This window comes from Asterias amurensis, chromosome 3, assembly GCF_032118995.1.
Source record: "Asterias amurensis chromosome 3, ASM3211899v1".
Taxonomy (NCBI): domain Eukaryota; kingdom Metazoa; phylum Echinodermata; class Asteroidea; order Forcipulatida; family Asteriidae; genus Asterias; species Asterias amurensis.
The window spans coordinates 7881573-7903327 of NC_092650.1; the positions used below are offsets into that span (position 1 = coordinate 7881573).

Consider the following 21755-nt stretch of genomic DNA (forward strand, 5'->3'; position numbering starts at 1 on the left):
GCAGGGTGATTATTCATAGGAGAATCAAAGGAGGATATTAACTCGAAAGGGCGATTAAAGGGAGGTCATTGGCTAGTGTGAACGAGATCAGGATCGGATCCCCTTTTCGACCTCCCTTCATTGCGAGTTCAGAGGGAGATGAGATCCCGCAAAGGCGATCAAAAAGCAAGGGTAAACGCAGATCGAGATCCGGTCCTGCAATTTAGGCTGTTTACATCCGCCCAACGCTGTGTATTCGTCACAGGGGTTGTTAGTCACAACCACCCCGTCTACTCATCAGTCACCTTTGAATGGCGCGGGTAAGCTTACCAGGTGTTTTGTCGCGAGGCCGATGCTTGAATATTCACCCTGTAAATGGCTCTGATGTTGTCGAACGGCCGTAGTACCTCCAAAGAGGCCCTGTCACACCATGGCGTATCGCCTGAACGTATGCCAACGTATGCACAAAATAGTTCGAAAATTTTCAAAGTCCAAGAACGTCCAACTCCCCTACGAATTGCATCGAAAATGTTGACATCGGTGTTGGAAAAGACGTATTCATAGCGTATCCATAGCGTATTGAACGTATACATAGCGTACGGACTAGCGCATTGATAGCGTTTCACGTAACTAAATAACAAAGTTATGACAGCGTATCGCAGCGTACGCGAGCGTACGAGTAACGTATTGATGGGTTGGTGCGTTCAGCACGACCGACCATGACGAAAAGAGGATCAGTGATGGCCCTGTCACACCATGGCGTATCGCCTGAACGTAAGCAAACGTATGCGAAATATCGAAAATACGTTGGTGTACGCTGATATAAGTTTGGGGTAAGTTGGGGATACGTCGTTTACGTTAAGAGCACGCTGGGATACGCTGTTAAAATTGTGAACACGTCGAGCCCGCCGAATTTTTTTTGAGCATGTTCGAAATTTATCGGCGTACTGAACGTGTGCTTGATACGTTCTGCATAAGTTCCCCGTAAGTTCATGGTATACGATAGACATACGTTGACATACGCTAACATACGTTATATGAACGTTATTTGTAAGTTGGTATACGTTGATGTACGTCTGCTAAAGGGGAAACGTACAGCCAACGTTGTGATAAGGAGATGAAAACGTACCCGTAGCGTATTGAACGTATACATAGCAGTCAATGCGCAATTTCGAGATAAAGAGTTTCTTTGCAAAATCGTGATCAGAAAAGCGCTCTCGAACCCTTTCAGAATTCACAAGAAAATGCGAGTGTTCATTAGCGCGCGCAGTAAACCGCTCCGTTTGGTGGGGACTGTTTCAACGAAAAGACTTAAAATGAAGGAGGATAATCTTGAGATTTTTTTTTCTTTATGAAGAGTTATCAAATTTGTTAAAGGCAGTGTGGTAATTACTCAAAATAATTATTGGCATAAAACCTTTCTTAGCCATAGTTTCTGAGAAAGAAGTAATTTTCAACGAATTTGATTTCGAGACCTCAGGTTTAGAACTTCAGGTCTCGAAATCAACCATCTAAACGCACACAACTTCGTGTGATACAGATATTTTTTCTTTCATTATTATCTCGCAGCTTCGACGACCAATTGAGCTCAAATTTCACAGGTTTGTTAATTTATGCACATGTTGAGATACACCAAGTGGGAAGACTGGTCTTTGAAAATTACCAATAGTGTCCAGTGTCTTTAAACTGTATGCACATTTTAAATAAAAACCTTCGAAAAGTGTGACATGAATAAAACTCCTTTTTGATGAACCCTTCACATTTGCCGTGACCCTGACTGTTTCCCGTTACTTCGGTGATTATAAAGGGGATTTTTTCAGTAAATTGAAGAATTTTTCAGTTTGAAGCTTTGCATGGTGTGGAGAATAAGAGCAACTATAACTATAAATATGAATAGTAAACTTGCGGGTACAACTATGGGTAAAAACTCTTTTGAAGGAGTGGTGGCTCTGAAAAGAGCCGGTTTGGTCTCGACGTTTCAAACAGTGTACTCTGCTCGTCTTCATTCTCCTGAAGACGAGCAGAGTCGGTTCGAAACGTCGAGACCAAACCGGCTCTTTTCAGAGCCACCACTCCTTCAAAAGAGTTGTTACCCATGGTTGTACCTGCAATTTTACTATTCATATTTATATTTATAGTTGCTCTTAATTTTGCAGTTGTTAGGTTTTTAAATTTTTACTGCGGGAAAACGGGGAACAAAAGGGGCGAACTCAAAAAAAGAAGGATGAGTTACTCGAGGGATCCACTGTGCTGAACCCCCCCCCCCCCCCCATAAGTTCATAAAACGCCGAATGCTCGCTCTGGCTGTGCGGCACATACGCTAGCTGTACTGTAGAACACAATATGTACGTTATCACTACGTTGGCTGTACGTTTCCCGGTAGCCGACGTACATCAACGTATACCAACCAACGAGTAACGTTCCTATAACGTATGCCATTGTATATCAACGTATGTCAACGTATGTCTAACGTACCATGAACTTACGGGGAACTTATGCAGAACGTATGAAGCACACGTTCAGTACGCCGAGAAATTTTGACCATGCTCAAAAATGTTTCGCGGGCTCGACGTGTTCAAAACTTAAACAGCGTATCCCAGCGTGCTCTTAACGTAAACGACGTATCCCCAACTTACCCCAAACTTATATCATCGTACACCAACGTATTTTCAATATTTCGCATATGTTTGCTTACGTTCAGGCGATACGCCATGATGTGACAGGGCCTTAACCTATGAACACTACTACTGCACAGCGCGCATCAGCGTTTTGCCGACGATCATATGTAGTAGGCCACAAAAAGCGGGCCCTACGTTACAAAACGAAGCATGATAAAAAAATACCCACGCCACCATTCAGCATTGCAAATAAATAACACCGCTCTTCTCCAAAATGGACGTAAGTTCATGAAAACTAAAAAAAGAAACTGATCAAACTGCCAGCATAGCACGTGACTTTTGTCATATTAACGTTAATCAAGCTACTATTGTTTGTTGAAACAAAAATGTTGTTGAAAGGGACACGTTTCCTTGGATCAGACGAGTTGGTCTTTAAAAAACGTTTGTATCGTTTGTTATAAAACGCAAATCCGTGGAAAACCGTGACATTTCGAGGCATGTCTGTGTGGATCTTTGTATTCTACTCTTACAACGTCTTCCTACCTCCGAAACCTTTTATAACAAACGATTACAAACGTTTTTCAAAGACGAATTCGACCGAATTTGACAACACGTACGTTATTTTATTTCACCGCACTAGACCCTTATCGCAACAACTATATCAACCACAAAACACCCGTGGCATTTACGAGCTACTTCCATAATGTTTCTTCCGATCGCATATTGGAATGTGACCAAGGTTTATTAGTTTGATTGATAGTAATTGGTTTTCACTTAATAAGAGTCATGTGAAACATATTGTGCATTTCTGTGCATTCCTAGCTACGATCGATCATACGATTTATCTCACAAAACGTGTCTCCAGCAGGACTAGTCTTCAATACGAATACCTCTTGATTTGTGTTCAGCTGACAACCTTAAATCTATTGTAGTTGCCGGCACCAGCACGACTCCCCGTCGGAGCACTGCTGGTCGCCCATGTTAAGTGTCATTAAAGCTACGGAACAAGGGTCAGAAAAGCCAGTATTTGAGTCTTGAAAGCTATGTGTTTCGCAACACCCCGGTGAACGATTGGTGAACGATTTTTGACATGAGAATTGTAAAATTTTAAGGCTTTTTGAGATGACACGAGGTCTGCCTTCTTTCATCAAGTTAGAAGAATTGCTAAATCTTTTTGAGGAAAACCCACGACAGGACAGGTTAGGCCAGGGCAGACCATGGAATCATGTTTACACATTTGTTTTCATAGCAGCCCCACGGTGGGTACATTATCCGTCGGAGTCACGATTCCACCCGGAGCCGTCTCGTCCGAAACACACTCACCACCAATACATAAAATATTAACTTAGAGCACGCCGACAGAGTCTGCTAACCCCTGACGGTTCCAGATTAATTTGACGGAGTCACCTCATGGGCATATAATATCTACTTCATTTTAAGAGCGTTGCCACATCCAGGATTCCGAAGCACCGGATCCAGTTGTAGATGCACACCAGAGGTTGGGGACGGTCCACTTGACGTTTGGTAACCAACAGCTACCCACAGTTGTTCGTTCAGGCGCGGGTGGACTTGGCAATTGGAAAAGTTACAACCCTAACCGAGGAATCACGCTCGCAACCGAGAGGGATGCATTCCGTGAGTAGCAGGCGCATCAACGAAAGGATTCCATTTCATGTCAGCAGTACACACGCTACCCCCTCAATCGGTGAAGAACAATACGTGCTTCAGCTGCTTGATTTCGGACACTTCCAGCGAGATTGTCCACACCTAAGGCGGGGACGTAACAATCTTGGAAGACAAAAATGTTAGACGAGACAGACACAGAGACCTTACACATTGGACCCCGGACGACAGGGCAAAACACACACACACACACACCATGAGGATACGCAGTCAGTTAGAATAGGTACCGGCAACACAACAAATTGCTCGCCTAGTCTGCTGTTACTGCGAGAAAGATTTATTTAAGTCGAGAAACTTGAAGAAACACCACCGCATGCCCGCTACCAGGCCTCTTCTTCACGTGGTGAGACCATCAATGCCTCTAAGGATGCAACCAGGATTAACACGGCTTAAATGTTATAGCGTACTGCCATTTTGCCCGGGACGCGATTTTGTTTTTCCAAAACGACATTGCAACATTGTTTCCCCTGCCGCTGTGATTGGCTCTTTCTGTGAGATTAGGTCATCATGAAATTAACCTGCACTTTTAATCATTGCAATGTCGTTTGGGGAAATACAAAGTTAGCCGCCGGTACTGGTGAGAAGAGTAGCGAATGTAAGCAGTTTTGAAGTACGCACCATCGACACGGATATATGCACGAGGAACCGCCGGAGAAGGGAGAGTTTTTGACCCAACAGTACACTGATGTCACGTCCGCATTAGAAGTTGAAAATACACGCCAGTCTCGAGATAGGTCTCTTGCGTTAATAACGAGCCTCGAAGCGTGACGTCTGATATTCAGGTTTATGGGCAGTGTAGTGGCCGTGCCGATCACGAGGGCACTATCACGACTCACCGTCGGAGCAATGCTTGTGCCTACGCCAAGCCTACGCCCTTTTCTTTATTCATTGGTAACATCATATCACTATAAACGTTTAGTGACACACGACGCCCAAACAGTCAATGCTGTCACGTCCCCAATATAATTTAACTGCGTATCAATGGGTACGTTCGTTTATCTTCCCCGGGTCGACCCCGTGATGCTCATTCGGTTGAGACCCGGGCAGACCGGGGTCGACCCGGGAAAGCTAGACGAACGCACCCTCTATAGTAAATTAGGGTAGGTAAAAGGGGCAGGTCTCTGGATTTATTCACAGGCCTCGAAGTGTGACATCAGATGATCAGGCGCGTGCCAATGCAGGCCGATCGGCAAACCCGCTCGCCAGAGAGGGCGTCCTCTGGTTTAGGTGGAACATTAAATGACTTGTGTCACAAAAAAATAGGAATAATAATATTGACGCCTGAACAAGACATTGGATACTCACAATCCATCCATTATCTGAGGTTGTTAAAAACCAAACACACTGTACACAGAGTTTGACCCGTTTGACTCCAATACTTCCGGTTCAAGCCGAATGATGTTGATTAGATTATACAAGCACTTCTGAACCATAAATAGACTGTTAAATTCTAAACATTTTGGTCAATTTGGATGGTGCACAATCACTTATTTGGTCGGATGAATTGGTAATCTTATTTTTTTGCATGGGAATTTTGTGGTCCCCCCATTTCCCTAACATCCCATATATTTTATTTTACCCAATAGCTTACTTTGGATGCTCAGTAGTAGTTGCTAAAGTGTGTTATCTTGATCAAGAACAAGACCGCCAGGGTAAACTTCGATGGATTAAACCAGCAGAGAGAGTCGACCGTTGCGCCTGTACGAGCCTCAGGCCTGGTGGTGTAAGCATGATGAGATCACACCGCAACGGGGAACCAGAGTATACCGATAATCCAATGTTTACAGACGATGTGGAAGAGATTAAGAGATATTTTGAATGCCAAGGTAAGTCTGGTAGTAGTGCATGGGGTATTCCAGCATTGAACTATGAGACTCTCGACCAATCAGAATTCGTGATTTGGTGTGACGCGGAAACGTACTCAGTTCTCCGTCCACACATAGACGCCGCTTCCACTACGATGAGAAATGGGCCGAGAGCGTGACCAATTGCGGACCAATCGTAGGTCAAACGTGGGAAGATCCTTTTAAGCGTGGTTTGGCCGGGTTGGGATCTTCTAGGTCGGGAGTCTGCAAGCTATCCCAACGCTTATTTTGAACATGTTCACGTCTATTTTGAACATGTTCGAAAAAAGCGAAGCCGGGTCGTTGCCAACATTAGACGAGGAAAGTCGTAGTGGGAACGTCGAAGAAGAAACCGCTTGGTCGGCATTGGTCTTGGTGAAATCGGCAGTAATCGTAGTGACAGCGAGTCAGAAACATTTCTTACGTAAAAGCAGTAAGGTTGGGCGGAGTGTTCAATTTACCAAACTGCTTGATTTGGACGGCGATCATACCCTGACTTGATAGTTTGTTCAGGGTAAAAAAATCATGATTTTCGTAAGGTCGTATAGTGTGCCGTGTGAGCGGGTATAAGAGGGGTGCGTCGCTAAATCGCGTGTGCAACTAACACAGAGTGACACGATTGAATAATTTGTAGTAAAAGGTAAAATGTATTAATTTTGATTTATCTTAGATATCAATGAATGTAGCTCCAATCCATGTCTGAACGCAGGTAACTGCGTGGATGGCGTGAACCGATTTACGTGTACGTGTGTTCCAGGCTACGAGGGAAGTACCTGTGCTGCAAGTGAGTACCAGGGTTTAGTAAAACTTATAAGTTAACAAGTTATTTGTTTTGAAGAAGAACAAATTGTTTAATCTTTTACACACTACTTTTTTTCTCAAAGATATCGATTACTGTAGCCCCAACCCATGCATGAACGGAGGTTATTGCTTGGATGGCGTAAACCGATTAACGTGTACGTGTGATTCAGGCTACGAGGGGAGCACCTGTGATAAAAGTGAGTACCAGGGTTAAGCAAAGCTTTTCAATTCAAAAGTTTTATGTTTTAATGACTGCACTTTTCTTCTTTACACATTCTTTGTTCTTAGATATCGATGACTGTAGCCCCAATCCATGTATGAACGAAGGTTATTGCTTGGATGGCGTGAACCGATTTACGTGTACGTGTGCTTCAGGCTACGAGGGGAGCACCTGTGATAGAAGTGAGTACCAGGGTTAAGCAAAGCTTGTCAATTTAAAAGTTTTATGTTTGAATGATTAACACTTTTCTTCTATACACATTCTTTGTTCTTAGATATCGATGACTGTAGCCCCAATCCATGTATGAACGAAGGTTATTGCTTGGATGGCGTGAACCGATTTACGTGTACGTGTGCTTCAGGCTACGAGGGGAGCACCTGTGATAGAAGTGAGTACCAGGGTTAAGCAAAGCTTGTCAATTTAAAAGTTTTATGTTTGAATGATTAACACTTTTCTTCTATACACATTCTTTGTTCTTAGATATCGATGACTGTAGCCCCAATCCATGTATGAACGAAGGTTATTGCTTGGATGGCGTGAACCGATTTACGTGTACGTGTGCTTCAGGCTACGAGGGGAGCACCTGTGATAAAAGTGAGTACCAGGGTTAAGCAAAGCTTTTCAATTCAAAAGTTTTATGTTTTAATGACTACACTTTTCTTCTTTACACATTCTTTGTTCTTAGATATCGATGACTGTAGCCCCAATCCATGTATGAACGAAGGTTATTGCTTGGATGGCGTGAACCGATTTACGTGTACGTGTGCTTCAGGCTACGAGGGGAGCACCTGTGATAGAAGTGAGTACCAGGGTTAAGCAAAGCTTGTCAATTTAAAAGTTTTATGTTTGAATGATTAACACTTTTCTTCTATACACATTCTTTGTTCTTAGATATCGATGACTGTAGCCCCAATCCATGTATGAACGAAGGTTATTGCTTGGATGGCGTGAACCGATTTACGTGTACGTGTGCTTCAGGCTACGAGGGGAGCACCTGTGATAGAAGTGAGTACCAGGGTTAAGCAAAGCTTGTCAATTTAAAAGTTTTATGTTTGAATGATTAACACTTTTCTTCTATACACATTCTTTGTTCTTAGATATCGATGACTGTAGCCCCAATCCATGTATGAACGAAGGTTATTGCTTGGATGGCGTGAACCGATTTACGTGTACGTGTGCTTCAGGCTACGAGGGGAGCACCTGTGATAGAAGTGAGTACCAGGGTTAAGCAAAGCTTGTCAATTTAAAAGTTTTATGTTTGAATGATTAACACTTTTCTTCTATACACATTCTTTGTTCTTAGATATCGATGACTGTAGCCCCAATCCATGTATGAACGAAGGTTATTGCTTGGATGGCGTGAACCGATTTACGTGTACGTGTGCTTCAGGCTACGAGGGGAGCACCTGTGATAAAAGTGAGTACCAGGGTTAAGCAAAGCTTTTCAATTCAAAAGTTTTATGTTTTAATGACTACACTTTTCTTCTTTACACATTCTTTGTTCTTAGATATCGATGACTGTAGCCCCAATCCATGTATGAACGAAGGTTATTGCTTGGATGGCGTGAACCGATTTACGTGTACGTGTGCTTCAGGCTACGAGGGGAGCACCTGTGATAGAAGTGAGTACCAGGGTTAAGCAAAGCTTGTCAATTTAAAAGTTTGATGTTTGAATGATTAACACTTTTCTTCTATACACATTCTTTGTTCTTAGATATCGATGACTGTAGCCCCAATCCATGTATGAACGAAGGTTATTGCTTGGATGGCGTGAACCGATTTACGTGTACGTGTGCTTCAGGCTACGAGGGGAGCACCTGTGATAGAAGTGAGTACCAGGGTTAAGCAAAGCTTGTCAATTTAAAAGTTTTATGTTTGAATGATTAACACTTTTCTTCTATACACATTCTTTGTTCTTAGATATCGATGACTGTAGCCCCAATCCATGTATGAACGAAGGTTATTGCTTGGATGGCGTGAACCGATTTACGTGTACGTGTGCTTCAGGCTACGAGGGGAGCACCTGTGATAGAAGTGAGTACCAGGGTTAAGCAAAGCTTGTCAATTTAAAAGTTTTATGTTTGAATGATTAACACTTTTCTTCTATACACATTCTTTGTTCTTAGATATCGATGACTGTAGCCCCAATCCATGTATGAACGAAGGTTATTGCTTGGATGGCGTGAACCGATTTACGTGTAGGTGTGCTTCAGGCTACGAGGGGAGCACCTGTGATAGAAGTGAGTACCAGGGTTAAGCAAAGCTTGTCAATTTAAAAGTTTTATGTTTGAATGATTAACACTTTTCTTCTATACACATTCTTTGTTCTTAGATATCGATGACTGTAGTCCCAATCCATGTATGAACGGGAGTTACTGCTTGGATGGAGTGAACAGCTTTACGTGTAGGTGTGCTCCAGGCTACGAGGGGAGTACATGTGATAGAAGTGAGTACCAGGGTTATAAACAAAACTTGCCAAGTTAAAAATTGGTTGTTTTAAGAAAATAACACTTTTAACTTTTAACTTATGAACCGATTTACGTGTGCGTGTGTCTCAGGCTATGAGGGGAGTACCTGTGCTACAAGTAAGTACCAGGGTTTAACCAAAATTTGTAAATTTAAAAATTCGTTGTTTTAACAGAAGAAATACTTTTGGATTGTACACACTGTTCTTTTCTATCTTAGATGTCGATGACTGTAGCCTCAATCCATGTTTGAACGGAGGTAACTGCGTGGATGGCGTGGACAGCTTCACGTGTATGTGTGTTACAGGCTACAAAGGAAATACATGCGCTTTAAGTAAGTGCCTTGGTTTAGCACAATTTTCAGCTGGTTTGTTAAAGGATTCGGGTACTTGTTCAAAATGTCCACAGATTTACATTAAACTTACAGGGTTTGAAGATAATGACAGTGGAAAGCTTCCCTTCAAATATTACTAAATAAGGTTGTTTAGTTTTTGAGAATGAGTAAAACAATAATTTTGTCTCATGAGACCAAAATTAATTTAGCATGTAAAATCCCCTTAACCAGTTATGATATTATACCAAAACCATTGCATAACTGGTTAATACGTTTTTACATGCTAAAACTGAGACGAAAATTATTACTTTTACTAATTTCTCAAAAACTACAGCACCTCAGTAAGTAAAATTTCAAGGGAAGCTTTCCACTATCATAATCTTCAAACTGTGTAAGTTTTATGTAAATCTGTGGACATTGTGTTTTTTGTTAGGAAAAAGTACATATACCCTTCAAATAATTTTAACTATTCAATGTTTTTTTAAACAAATTACACTATAATGCTAGTAAAAGTTAAACTACTAGCAAAATGACTGAAAAAGCACAAGGCCAATAATAACAAAGTCAGACTAAGGGATGGTACCAAGATCAAAAACACAAAAGATCTGCTACGTCAAAAATCTCTTAAATACAGAGCCAGTACATCCAATGACATTGCCAGATCCCGCTGGAAACAGGGAAGGATATGCAATTTTTCTAAGGTGACCCAAGGGCTATAGATGTGAGACATGAAATGAGTACCAGGGTTTAGCACAGCTTGTAGATTTAAAGGCAGTGGACACTATTGGTAATTGTCAAAGACTAGTCTTCACAGTTGGTGTATCTCAACATATGCATAAAATAACAAACCTGTGAAAATTTGAGCTCAATCAGTCATCGAACTTGCAAGATAACTATGAAAGAAAAAAACACTCTTGTCACACGAAGTTGTGTGCGTTTAGATGGTTGATTTCGAGACCTCAAGTTCTAAATCTGAGGTCTCGAAATCAAATTCGTGGAAAATTATTTCATTCTCGAAAACTATTGCACTTCAGAGGGAGCCGTTTCTCACAATGTTTTTTACCATCAACCTCTCCCCATTACTCGTCACCAAGAAAGGTTTAATTACCAGTAAGTAGTGTCCACTGCCTTTAACAATAACTTTATTATCCCATTTATGTCTTGAACCGGCCAAGGGGGCTCTTTACTAATTTGATTGTTCCCTACGCTGGATATCCAGCACCAGGTGGAGTTTGCACAGTACCTAACACATACAGGTACTCTATCGTTTTATTGTAGATGTCGATGACTGTAGCCCAAACCCATGTCTGAACGGCGGCCATTGCACGGACGGTGTTGACAGTTTTACCTGTACATGTACTGGCGACTACAAAGGTGTAAACTGCTCATCAGGTAAACAGTTTGTCACATTTTTCGAACCGCTGAATTAAAATCATCAACTGCGCATTTTTATATTTTTTGAATGCAGCCAGTCACACTTAATTGGCTCGGCAGTGTTATATTATTAACACCCGGGTGTACAATTTGATTTTCCTCTTCGGTCTGTAGATGGGACACCGATTGTGTCAATTTTAACACCCCAGTTGTTGTAGTGTATGTTATTAGGTCTGTTTCATATTTTGCTGCTTGCAATATGTTTTGGTCGATAAGTAGTTTGTCCTTGCAACTAATATATTTTTTTTACATCATTTTGGGGTAGATGGCAGACTTTTTTTACTTTTGTTGTTTGTGTGTTCATTCTCATGTAGTTTGTCCAATGGAACTTTGGGAACCTCTCGGCATGGAGAGCGGAGAAATTCCAGATGCCAATATCAAAGCATCTTCGGTCTACAACAATGAATACGAGGCTAGCCAAGCAAGGCTTAATAACCAAGGTACAATTCCTATTGATTTAACACAAGCACAAGTAAAGAGCCAAAGCACCACGTGCAAAGAGAGAGAGATTAGTATGCAGATTTTCTCGTAAAAAAAAAAAACAAGTTTAAATATTATTTACATGGGATCCTTTCGAAAACACAGCTTGATTTGCCCGTGTATGTCTCTTAACCCAATGCAGAGGACAGTTCCCGAAAAATTTCAACCAATATTTAACTTTTGTTTACGCAATGATAAGTTTAAAAAACAAATGTCGATATTGCGCAGTTGACTAAAAGCACTGGTAGCAAGTAGTAGTTACAGAGAGCACAATGTTGACTATTGGATCGATGCCAACCACAAATTGAATGACGTAGTCAATTTTGTGTGATTCCCATTTACGAATGTACAATCACAGAATTACTTTGTGCATTTGAATATTTTCGAAGCAGCGAAATCAAATCAAAAAGGGTACAAAGTATCTCCTCGAAAGAAAAAAACCAACAGAAGCACGACATAAGAGTAACAAGGGCTTTCTCGATCCATCGGAAGCATGTTCTAAAACATTATCTTGATGCTCATCTCTTGTAATATCAAGGAGGAGGCTGGTGTTCATCATTATCCAACAGGACTCCATGGATACAAGTAAACTTCAACGCTATTGTGTACATCACTGGTCTGACCACACAGGGATACTACTACGGACGAAGTGTAGTGGAGACCTACACAGCTAAGTACGGTAACTCTTCATCCTTCTTGTCATTCGTGTCAACTTCCAGTGGAAGTGTCAAAACGGTAAGTACCGTGTTAGTGGTCATGTTTTTCATTGCCCGCCCACTGCATACTCTCATCTGCTCACAACTGGACTTTCTCCTGTATTGCTCCGCGAATATGGAACAACCGTCAAGTACGCATCAGAAATTGTTACTCTTTTTCATTGTTCAAAAATACACACTCAAACCTACTTGTATCAGATGTAATTTGTTGTATGTATAGTTGCATTGGTTTTGCTCTTTTCAGCGCTTTGGTCTTGATGTAAAGGCACTTTATATATATTTAGTTGTATGCATGTATTTTATTTTGTCTGCTTTCGTGTAGGCATCTTTGAGGTAGGCGGACTTAATGATCACTGTCTTGCTTGTTGTCGTTCTGTTAACAGTTTTCCGGTAATTCTGAGGTAAATACTCAAGTGACCAACCAGTTCTCGTCAGTGTTGCACGCCCAGTATCTGCGCATCTATATGACATCATGTGTTCCGGTAGATGGCGTATGCTGTATGCGCTTTGAGGTGATAGGATGTCGATGATACCAGAGTTTAAGTGAATGAGTTAACGACTGAGCGACTATGACGAAATACACAAAGCTAACTACAATAATTATTCGATGTTTTCCTTTCATGTGTCAAAGATATGCGAATGTAGAGGTTTTTAAACACACGCAGACACTGTCATGGATTTAGAGTAGAGCTAAGATAAAAGAATGTGAAAGTAAATTGTTTTGGAGTTACATCGCTCATTAATTGCAGTGGACAATATTGGTAGTTACTCAAAATAAATATGATTGAGCAGAAGTAACGAAGTTTTAGAGCAAAATGTAATTTTCCACGAGTTTGATTTCGATACCTTAAATTTAGAATTTGAGATCTCGAAATCAAGCATCTGAAAGCACACGTGTGGCGGGGTGTTTTTTCTTTTGCTATTATCTCGCAACTTCGACGACCGATTGAGCTCAAGTTTTCACAGATTTGTTATTTAATGCATATGTTGAGATACACCAAGGAAGACGACTGGTATTTGACAATTACCCACAGGGTTCAGGGTCTTTAAAAATAATTTCAGCTTGTGCCCAAAGTCGTATAATTCTGAGTCTGACATAATTTATTTAATGAATCGTGAGTCGCTAATATTCAGGACCTGTGCACAAAGTCGAAAAAAGTTACTTTGATTTTCACGACAAATACTTCATGGCTAAAGTTATGACTTGTGTCTGAAGTGGTGAATATTGAAGCCGTAATAATAATACAAAAGATAAATCGTTTTGTGTTACACCAGTCAGTTAAGTATACAATGTATACGTGTACAGTTTTGAATATAGCTCGTGAATCTTAAAGACAATGTGACCTCTGACGTCACACGAAAACCATAAAATGACTCCCGCGCATACCGCCAGGCAAAATCTTTGTCTTTTGGCAGCCAGCTAGAAAGTGTATGCAATCTAACCATGACCACGTGTCTTTTTGCCCGGCGAAACATGACGTTACAGTGTTTTTTTTTCAACAGAGGGCGGTTTGAATGTAAACATTATGTCACCTCGTCTATTGGCCAACAACTAATTGACAGCTCTACAGACACAGGAAGAAGGCCGGTTCTCTTATAATGTATAAACCGAATGAGCTTTCAGTAACTTTATATCAACAGCAAAAAACATAAATTATTCTCTTTATAGTGTATAATCCAAACTGTTGAGTAAAACATACTGGCTCATAAAGTCGGTAAGTCGAATAAACTATTATTGTCTTTCACTTTTGACTTTGAATTAGTTATAAGTGCAATTATTCAGGTGAATTTAAGTTGCTTAATAGGGTGGTTACTAGATACGTAATGTTTTATGTAAATTTAAGTGTTTTCTTCATAACGTATATTTGCTGTTTTTAGCTTTATCTAAAAAAAATTAACTGTTTAAAGGCACTGGACAGTTTTGATAATTACTCAAAATAATGGTTAACCATAAAAACGTACTCGGAAATGTAACCGGTTTGTGGAAACATTTTCTAGATCGCTTGCCTCTGGGCTTTTAATCATAATCTGTAAAATCAAATAATATTAATGAGATAAATTGCAACTAAGTAAACGTTAATAAACACAGTGCTTTGTAAATGATTTGTTCAAAACATAAGGCAACTATAATAAGTGTACAAACGGGGCGGGTTTCTCTCGGCCCCGGGACTACACAATAATTAAAATAAGACACATCGTTTGAAAAGGTAAATTAATGTCTAGCGATTATTAAGTAAGACAATCACATAGAGTGCTTGTGTCTACGATTTGTTCACATAATAAGGCAACTAATAAATGTGATGGCTTTCTCTCGGCCCCGGGATTACACAATTAGAATAAGACAAATAGCTTGAAGAGGTATATTAATGTCTAGCGATTATTAAGTAAGGCAATTCATTTAACGCTTGCAGTTGGATGGCAACATAAAAGATCCAAACAATATAAAACAGTATTTCCTCTGGCAGGTTCCTGCCATAACATTTATGGCGTCTGTTATCTTGGAAACGCCCAAATATACAACTAAATAGACCTTGCAAACTGTACAAAATACACCGCAAGAAGAATTACTCAAGAGCTCAACTATTTCTTTCTAATAACTCAAACTCATATGCAAATAAATAATAAAAAATGTTAGAAAAAGAGCGGAACTCTCGATTGTGAGCGACACACCTGGTTCAGCAAGCAGGAAGTCGCAACCACTTTATCTATCTCATTATCAAAGTTGGTGGCAAAGTTCTGTCAATGTTCTATGTGCCTCAACTTATTGACGTTGAGAGATGGCCTGACAACCATGGGCTTCATACGGTGCATTGGGACTAAGTGCAGAGTGCGAGGGAAGATCTCATTAGATGGTGGTCGGTCCAGCACTCAGCTCCACGCATGGTCCTTGTGATCTTAACATCACTTAATGTCCCTCTTGCGAAAGATAACAAAGTCAATCAAATGCCATTGTTGAAATCTTTGATGGATCCAATTTGTCTTATATGTGTCAGTTAGCCTGAAGAAAAACGTGCTTTTACAAAATAAAACAACTGTGTAAATTTTTACTCAAATTGGACATCAAAGTTGCAAGAATAAAAAAATAACGTTTTGATCGAGCAAGGCATGCTGGGAAAAATGGCGCGGCGAGATCGATCACCCCTGGGAACGAGGTTGCTCTCGCGTGACAGTTGCTTGTTGTTGTTCCTACAACAAACCTTACACACTCATAAATACCTTAGTCTGGTTCCCAGACCCAAAAATCTCCGACTAGGCTCTGTCGAATTTAGGGTCCGGTATCACCCAAAATCACGTGACCAAAAAGAAGGAATTCCTCCTTTTTCGAAGTTATCCGAAATGTTCCGAACGTGTTGTCGTCAACATTCGGACAGTATCGTTGATGTTCGGTATGGAATCGTAATGTCAGTCCTGTCGGTCGTAGATCAAGGAGTTCTTATGCCAGCTATTGCCAATGCAGGCATTGTGCCTAAATAAAGCGTTTGCAAAGCGAAGCGACAAGTTCAAAATATATAAACCTGGGAAATCGCTCCGGGATCTGGTAAGTTTTTGTCAATTTTCTTCAAAAATATTTTTTCAAAGGTGTTTTGACAAAGATGTTTATTAGACATTGATTGAGGATTAAGTTTCATGATTTTTGAAAGTGGTAAAAATTTGGCAAATCTGGTGACTAGCTGTCGAAATTATACGTGTTGAACCAGATTGCCATTAATTGACTTTCAAAATAATCTCGTAACCCTCCGGCCTGGCGGCCGTCGGGAGGAGGGTTACGTTATCGCAACTAGTGCAGACATGGTTTCCCTGGTGATGACCCCCGACCCTGACAAGTTGCGTCATGCTCTATTTTTAACAGTGGGTGATACCTAACCTAAGATTTTTAACAAGAGACGTCAAGGAATCTTTGGTCAGGGGACCAGACTATAAATACCTCGGACAGTTTCGCTATTCCTATTGTGGTGAGCGCGTCAGTAAAAAGTGTTGAAACATGGGCGTGACACGCGAGCTTGCACCTGTGCTTATAAGACAGTTTTTTCATCTCTATACGCCTTTCTTAATATTTATGCATGAGGTACGTCACAATGCTAACTCAAAACGAGGCGATGGGCGCAGCCACTGCAAAAGAGAGGCGTATTAGTCGAGAGCAACGGCTGAATCAGTTGTGCCACATCACGCGTTAGAGACGTACGCAGAGCTAGCGTGATACGGCCATAGATATAAAATAAAATAACTAGATCGGCCGCGCGTACATACGCGGGTTTTGGCATGGGGGCTGCCATTGTCTATCTCCCGTGTACATTTTCTGTGCGTTGCCGTCAGCACGTGACTTATTGCCGTCAGCACGTGACATTTAGCGCGTCAAAGGCCTATCTCCCGTGTTCATTTTCGCGCGTCGCCTTTCGAACGTGAATTTTTTACCGCGTCCATGGCGAACAACATTTTTTTCTACACAGGCAATGGCGCGTATGTACGCGCGGCCGATCTAGTTATTTAATTCTATATCTATGGATAAGGCGCGCTGGAAGCGAGGTTGACGCGAGAGCCTTGTCATCAATTCTTAGTTAGGTACCGGTGATGACAGAGGGCACCATCTGTAGCTGGGGGGCGTACCATAGACCTTATCGCAAATACCAATGCGCAAGCGCAGACTGTTGAATGAGGTGCATTGTGGGATAGATATGCATCAAATTTTGCTACCAGCTAGACCACAATGCACCTAATTCCAAGCTTTACGCGCGCGCCCCGGTATTTGCGAAAAGGTCTATTGATCTCCATTATACTGACTGGATAGGACATCGCACTATACTGCGTGCACAAACGCGCGGCCGAGCAATGGTGGCGCAAATCCTCCCAAACGGGTACACGTGCCATACATGTTGTGCGAGCACGATGTTTTGAAAATATATTTTTTTAGAGAAAGGGAGAGAAAACATGACGACCGGTTGTCTGTCATTAAAACTCCACGATTTTTTCAGCAATAATCTAAAGCATGATTCAATAAACGTGCTCCTTATTCTAAATTGTTAAGCCTACAAAATAACGAGAAGCCCTGGGGTGGGATTTAGCAGTTTAATTATTTTGATTCAATAATTGTGACACTCCTATGTTCCGACACACCCCATATTCCCGGACACATATTCCAACCCCTATATTCCAAACCACTCACACATTCAACCATAAAGCTTTAAAGCTTTTTCCAAGAATTCACTATAATTTTCATTTATTTAATTTTTATGAAACATCGCCAACTAACTAATTTTATTTGTCTAATAGAATAACAACCACTCCTTGTCAATACTGAGGTCGTCTTTTGGGCGGCGCCCTCATGTTTTCTAGGTAGTAGGCCTCGCCTTTATACACTAACTGACTAAAACAGAGACAGTTTCCTTTTTGTGTTTTTCCCCATTAAAAACACTTGTTTAAGTCTCTATTTAAATTAAAGACACACAATCCATGTCCGACGGATATATGGCCATACTGAACTCCACAAAAAGTTTTATTATTTATTATTATAGCGCATTTCCAAAATAAACCAATACACTTTACAATAAAAATTGAAATAAAATATAATATAGGGGGGTCTCTAGGCCTTTTTTGAAAAATGTAACGTTGTGTAGCGTAATATGAATCATTTTTTCAAAAAAAGCAATGGCCTACTTACTTATGGAAGGACAATCCCGTTGCCTGACTCAGTTTCCCCTCCTCCTCCGGGCAATTAACGGCAGCGCACACCTTCACCATTACCTTTTGTTATTTTTTTCGACCAAATTTCAGCATTTCACCTCAAAAATACAAATTAAAACGAAGAAAAGTTCTCCACGTGTGCAGAAACTCCGTTTGAAAGTGCACAATCGCGTATCGTGTGACGAACCGACTTCACCCGTTTAAAAAAATACGCGCGCGGCCTGCGTTTGGACGCAATGTCCTATCCTGTCAGTATAATGGAGATCAATAGGGGGTACTGCGCGGACACCAACCCTGAGAAATATATATGTGAGAAACGATTGATGCAAAACAGATTAGCAAGTGTTAATACCCAACGGGTTGGGGTGGGGACTTCGGACCATCTTTTATAAAAAAGCAGGTTTTGAAAAAAGACACATGTTTTCTCGGGATTAAACAAAAATATGCCCCCCCCCCCCATTTCGATATACCATATTAATTTGTAACCAATACTTATCGTGGGTTTATCTATTATTTTGATTTGGGAAACAACTGTCAAACAGTAACTCTTCTATTGCTGACATTGAAAACCCCTCTAGATTGAAAACGACCGTTCGTGCATCCTATAATGTTTGATGTTTCGTGTTTCAATGCATTGCTGTATGGGTATAAGGACCTTGACCGTAAAACGGGTTCACATAGACGTACACTGAGCAAGATTCCACTATGGGTAGAAGTGGATTGAGGTCATTTATCGACGTCATTAACAACCATGTTCCCTTTTGTTCATTTGTTTTCCTGCAATCGTGCCATTCTATTCACGCAACAAGCTATCACATCAAATTCGAGAAAAGTTTCGGTTTATTGCAATTCAGACGGGAGTCAAACGACAATAAAGCATGGCCCCTCCTCTGTCAAATTCTTTTCAGCCTAAAATATTCATTTAGTATAACCTAAATAACTAACCGATGCCATAATGAAGGGATGCATCAGTACGGACTAATTTAATACTCACTCAGCCGGAAGACAAAGCGCATGCATGCGGCGGCGGCACCCCCAGTTGTCACAGCAGCACGAGAAACAACAGCGCAAGTGCCGATCGGGTGCCGCCTTCACTCGCCAGTTCAGGAAAAGGTCTGCGCCAAAATTCATGGCTCTGCTTACCGCGGAATTCGCTGCACTCACGGTCCAGATCATGGTTTACTGTACACTTGAGAACCACGAGTGCAGATATTCGCGGGACAAATTAGCCGTGACAATGGACCCCAGTCTCCAAATAGTTTTACCGCGAAAGAAATACCATAAAGGCACCCTAAAATGGGTAGTCATCAGCAATTTTGTTTAGCTTAAAGGAACATTGCAATATTTGTTTTGTTTTGCTAACAAAACATATTTGTTTTGTTTTGCTAACAAAACAGTTGCTGGCAGTGTAAACATTTTTTGTAGTCCACCATATACATAACTGACAAACCTGTAGAAGTTTGAAAAACAGATTACAAATGTTGCATTTCATCGATGCCAAAATAAAAATGAATAAAACGCTCACACTGAGCGATAAACTCCAAACGCGAAGTTATTATTTTTTTTCATCAAACATGACATTTCAGGCAGACATGTTTTTTTAACTATAGGTTTTCTCGGTCAATTTCGGAAAATGAGCAGTCAATTTAACCACCAAGCTATTCTATTTCGCACAGAATGGAATGCTATGCAAAATTTGCTATTCGATTTCGTTTTGGGATTAGTCAAATTTAATGTTGCGTCATTTGAATAAACAAATAATCTTTCAGTTTAACAATTCATCAAAGAAATCAGCATTCAAACTCGCAAACGCTTCTTGAGGCGTGTGTGTCACGAAAAAGAATGACGCTACGCTAAATTGAACATAGTGCTAAAGTAATTTGACTCGACCCAAAACGAAATTGAATGGCCGAATTCTGAATTTGAAACGCAGTAACAACTAGAGAGGCAAAACAGCTTTAATTCGAACGCATGAAAATGAAATTGACTGCTCATTTGCCGAATTTGACCGAGAAAACCTATATCATCATCATTCGACCGTGTAAGTTTTTTGTAAATCTGTGATTCACGATTTTTATTTCTTCCCAAATTTATAACGTTCCTTTTAAAATGTGTGGGTAAAGTCCATCAGAGAAAACAAAAGACGGTTTTGTCATGGTTGTATATTATACCAATGACGTCAAGCAAAGATAGAGGGTGTGTCAATCACGTGGTCAAGTGCTCCGACCATGCCGTCTATAAGCGTTAGATGTCCATTGGGTATTCGCCATTGAAGCTGCGTTGTTTTTACACAACAAAACACAAACATAAACTTGCTTTTTGGTCCAAGAAACCTTGGTATCAACGTAGCGGGTTGAATGGAGTAAGCTCTCTGCTATCATGATCACCCTTCACTACATCAACCACGTCTTGGCTCCTCTCATTCTGATGACATCTATCTTCTTATTCGGTAAGTGACTTTCCATGTATTTAAGATGACGAAGTGCTAAATACAATAATTCAAAATGAGTGCTAACTACAGTTTAGTCCATTCAGTTGCGTTTTCAGTGGCATTATTATAGGTTTTCTCGGAAAATGAGCAGCCAATTTAACCACCAAGCTATTCCATTTCGCATGAAATCGAATGCTACTAAAAAAAGGTCATTCGATTTCATTTTAAGACTAGCCAAATCTACTTTTACGTCATTCGAGTTAACAAAATAATCATTCAATTTAACAATTCATCGAAGCTGCATTCAAACTCGCAGGAGTGTTTTTGAGGCGTGTGTTTAGTCATTCGATTTCATTTTGAGGCAGTCAATTCTGATAGGTTTGCAGTCTTAAAACCGCTTGGCTAACTTGATGTTTCCTTATACGAATGTTAAAGGCATGCGGTTAATGTTTTGGCACTCTTGAACATAATTTGCCAAAGATGTCTGGCACGCCAACAGATGGTTGGTGAATATTTAAAAACATTAAAATAAAACGAAAAAAACACATTCAAACCTATTCAAATGTCAGGTCTTGGTCAGTTAAGCATTGAAGGTATCCCGAAAACAAAATAAGAAGAAAACAACGCTTATGGTACCCAAGGAAAGTCTACTGTAAACATAAAGTAAAGACAATAATTTTTCATTTTTTGAAAGATTGATTTTAGTGTTCAACTCGACTTCGCCTTTTTGAAGGGAGCATTCCATATTGAACCTGTGAAGGTACGAAACGATTTGCCTTTACAGTTTATTTGTTTATTCGTATTTCTTTAGTCGTACTCATTTGAATCCTCGGTGAGCGAAATTGATTGCCTCTTTACGAAATTGAAAATGATTAAATCGGCAAAATCTCTAGTCGAACCAGCTTTGCTTAATTGAATGATGATAGTGTGTCATGAAAAAGAATGAGTGTTTTGGAACTTGAATGTCTCAAAACGAAATTGAATGACCGAATTCTGAATTTGAAACGCAGTAAAAACCGGAGAGGCAAAATAGCTTTAATTCGAGCGCCTGAAAATGAAATTGGCTGCTCA

General features: G+C 40.6%; 1 protein-coding gene across 1 annotated transcript; it reads left to right on the forward strand.

The window, feature by feature from the left end:
* The first annotated feature begins 4787 nt into the window (after nt 1-4787).
* On the forward strand, nt 4788-13104 carry LOC139934438 (uncharacterized). The gene is made up of 20 exons (XM_071928674.1): nt 4788-4875; nt 5867-6106; nt 6795-6908; nt 7214-7327; nt 7420-7533; nt 7626-7739; nt 7831-7944; nt 8037-8150; nt 8243-8356; nt 8449-8562; nt 8654-8767; nt 8860-8973; nt 9066-9179; nt 9272-9385; nt 9478-9591; nt 9831-9944; nt 11223-11336; nt 11693-11818; nt 12397-12593; nt 12958-13104. Exons 1-20 carry the CDS (start codon nt 4788-4790, stop codon nt 13102-13104), a joined length of 2508 nt encoding a protein of 835 aa, XP_071784775.1.
* Nucleotides 13105-21755: the final 8651 nt, after the last annotated feature.

Coding starts and splice junctions, on each gene's coding strand:
- LOC139934438 (XM_071928674.1), top strand. CDS start 4,788: ATGAAATTAACCTGCACTTTTAATCATTGCAATGTCGTTTGGGGAAAT. Junction 7,328..7,419: donor GGGGAGCACCTGTGATAGAA/GTGAGTACCAGG, acceptor CTTTGTTCTTAG/ATATCGATGACTGTAGCCCC. Junction 8,563..8,653: donor GGGGAGCACCTGTGATAAAA/GTGAGTACCAGG, acceptor CTTTGTTCTTAG/ATATCGATGACTGTAGCCCC.